Source organism: Dendroctonus ponderosae, unplaced genomic scaffold (genome assembly GCF_020466585.1).
Source record: "Dendroctonus ponderosae isolate FM_Combo_2020 unplaced genomic scaffold, Dpon_F_20191213v2 Dpon_F_20191213_1, whole genome shotgun sequence".
Taxonomy (NCBI): domain Eukaryota; kingdom Metazoa; phylum Arthropoda; class Insecta; order Coleoptera; family Curculionidae; genus Dendroctonus; species Dendroctonus ponderosae.
This window is the reverse complement of record NW_026017110.1, coordinates 27,095,138-27,097,761: the sequence shown is the minus strand read 5'-3', so window position 1 is coordinate 27,097,761 and position 2,624 is coordinate 27,095,138. Positions and strand designations below refer to the sequence as shown.

At 36.5% G+C, this 2,624-nt stretch overlaps 2 protein-coding genes across 2 annotated transcripts in view; one reads left to right on the top strand and one right to left on the bottom strand.

Annotated features, from left to right (window-relative positions):
- Positions 1-2,624, bottom strand: part of LOC109536434 (N-acetylglucosamine-6-phosphate deacetylase-like) — a 77,726-nt gene that overhangs the window by 36,244 nt on the left and 38,858 nt on the right. The gene's annotated exons all lie outside the window — the stretch shown is intronic.
- Positions 1,250-2,388, top strand: LOC109542465 (N-acetylglucosamine-6-phosphate deacetylase). The gene is made up of 4 exons (XM_048660980.1): positions 1,250-1,538; positions 1,604-1,748; positions 1,810-1,986; positions 2,065-2,388. Exons 1-4 carry the CDS (start codon positions 1,458-1,460, stop codon positions 2,247-2,249), a joined length of 588 nt encoding a protein of 195 aa, XP_048516937.1. The 5' UTR covers positions 1,250-1,457; the 3' UTR covers positions 2,250-2,388.

Genomic DNA, 2,624 nt, shown 5'->3' with positions numbered 1-2,624 from the left:
TATCAAACTGAATATTAAACATATCTTAATTCCAATTAAAGTAATGGGTAGGCCGACAATAGCAAGGATGCAAACCCTGAACAGTAGTAGCAGAGGCGCAAACCCCGCAAGAAGGACGTGGCGCAGTTGTGTCTAGATCCACTTTATATTGCGGTAGGATAGACATTGTTTCCACATTGTGCGAGAGTTGGTAATCTATACTCGTCTTTATCAATGAATCCCACTACTCTTAGCTCTATTTGCGTGATTTGGTTTAAAAAGCCACCAGTTTTACCACATTTAAACTTGCAGAATCCCAGTGTTAAAACGCAACTATGCCGACTAATGGCAAACTTTACCAGTTTATAAACTGCAACATTCTTAGCGACCACAAAATAATTCAAGAAGATATTTGGGTGAGAAATGGTAAAATTGTTGACCCAGAAAAGATATTTTTCGATGAAAAAATAAGTGCTGATGTTAAAATCGATTGTGCAAATAAGCTGATTGTTCCCGGTTTTATAGAAATTCAAAGAGTTTAGGGAGTTTAGATAATATTCGAATAGTAACTTTAGCCCCGAAATTGCTATAGTCGGTCGGTAATAGGAGCCTTGAGGCAAAGAAACATTGTTGTTTTGTTGGGTAAGAATGAGGCTGCTTTTATTAGTAACGATAGGTTTCATCTTAAATACCATTTCTTTTTAAATGTTTTCAGTTATATTTTGAGAAGTGGACAATGTTGGGGTCGGTGTCAAAGTTTTCGGAAAAAATCTAAGCATCCAGACAATTAATTTCCATTAATAATAACAAATAGTAGTAGGTATAATATACAATAAATAAATACACAAAAAATACAAAACTTGGGCCAGGAGGAAACACTCGATTGTTGGTGCTGTGGCTTTCGTTTATATATTTTATCTTGACTAATTGAAAAAAAATATCCGATGGTATGTATCTTTCTGAAGCCCTAAGTCAATTTGAATATTTTGGGCTAATTTGAAAGAAAATTAGAAAGCCTATTGTTGGGTGTAGTTTTATATGTGAAATTAATCAGCCATACGATGAAGTTGTTTAAATAAATGAAATTTAAATTTAAATTAACCGTTCCGTACAATTTTTACTAATTGCTCCGTTTTAGTAAAATACTAGTAATTTTCTAGTTTATTCATCTCACGTTCTAAATTAACAAGATGTGCATCTGATCCATTTATAAACAACTTTCTTCCTGCTGTTTCTTGAGGCAAATGGGATTTTTACCCCTTATGGCTCATGAGACATTTTTTGGGCTTAGAAGCTTCATTAAGTTATCGATCTGCGTATCGCAATGTTCAAAATTGAAAACTAAATAGATAACAAGAGTTTTACCCCACATTCAAACCGCGTTAAATTGAGAAGATCTGCYAATATTAACGTTATAATAAAAATATGAGCAAAGAAACTCCGAATTTACTATGCAAATCATTTAATTAGGGCATACAATGGCCGATTTGGTCCAAAGTGARGAAGCGGTTTTGAATGGTGCCAATCTAATAACTCATCTAKTTAATGCCATGTTGCCTGTAAGTAAAGAATCRTCTAATTCCAAACCTGCTCAGTYATCAAACCCCGCTCTAATCTCTTTTAGTTTCATCACAGAGACCCGGGTTTAGTTGGGTTATTAGCGTCWAAAAAAATTCCTGAGAAGAATCCCGTATTTTTTGGCATAATAGCTGATGGTATTCACACTCATCCTGCTGCTCTAAGAATTGCTTACCGGGTCCATCCTGACGGTATGTTCAAAGGATAAATTACCCTACCGGTCCTCATTTCGCGGCTTTGCGGCCCATTTAGGTTTGATATTAGTGACTGATGCAATATCAGCGCTGGGCTTACAGGCTGGTCAGCACAAAATTGGCCAACTGGACATTGAGGTGAAAGATAACAAGGCTTTTATTGCGGGCACTTCTACTCTTTGTGGAAGCGTAGCTTCAATGATTCAATGTGTTCGGAATTTTATCAAATCTACAGGTGAACTGGACGCTTGCTTCGAACTGGGGTGATTATTTCACCCGAGTTCCATGAAAATGCGAATGAATCAATTTTTAGGTTGCTCGCCCGAGTATGCTTTTGAAGCAGCAAGTTTTCACCCTGCGCTAGCTTTGGGTATTGAAAAAAATAAAGGGTCGCTCAGTTACGGAGCAGATGCGGATTTTATAATGCTAACGGATGACTACGACATATCCTCCACTTGGATAGATGGAGAATGTGTCTACAGTGAGGGTGGAATGTAATAATTTTTTCATTCTTTAAATTAATTTTAAGAGTTATTCTAAATTGAAGGACCAGCTGATGTTAGTAAGATGTATTTTTTTATTACTTTATAAAGAAAAAGTGGATGATTTAAATAAATAATGCTATGACTTATAAAAAGTTATTTTTTGCTTAAACGCTAGTTCCTAGGCGGGCCTCGTCTGCTTCGAAATTCCATGGAGCTACCTGCAACCAACCTTGCCTATACCATCCACTTACTTCCATTTTACACCTCTTACCTGCAAAACTGTTTGGATAATTGCTGTTCGGGCTTCGAGAGTTATTGGGTGCAAAGCAGTCCTGCTTCAACACTTCCTCGATGTTCCCATATCCTTTGAATTGAACGGCAAAAGTAT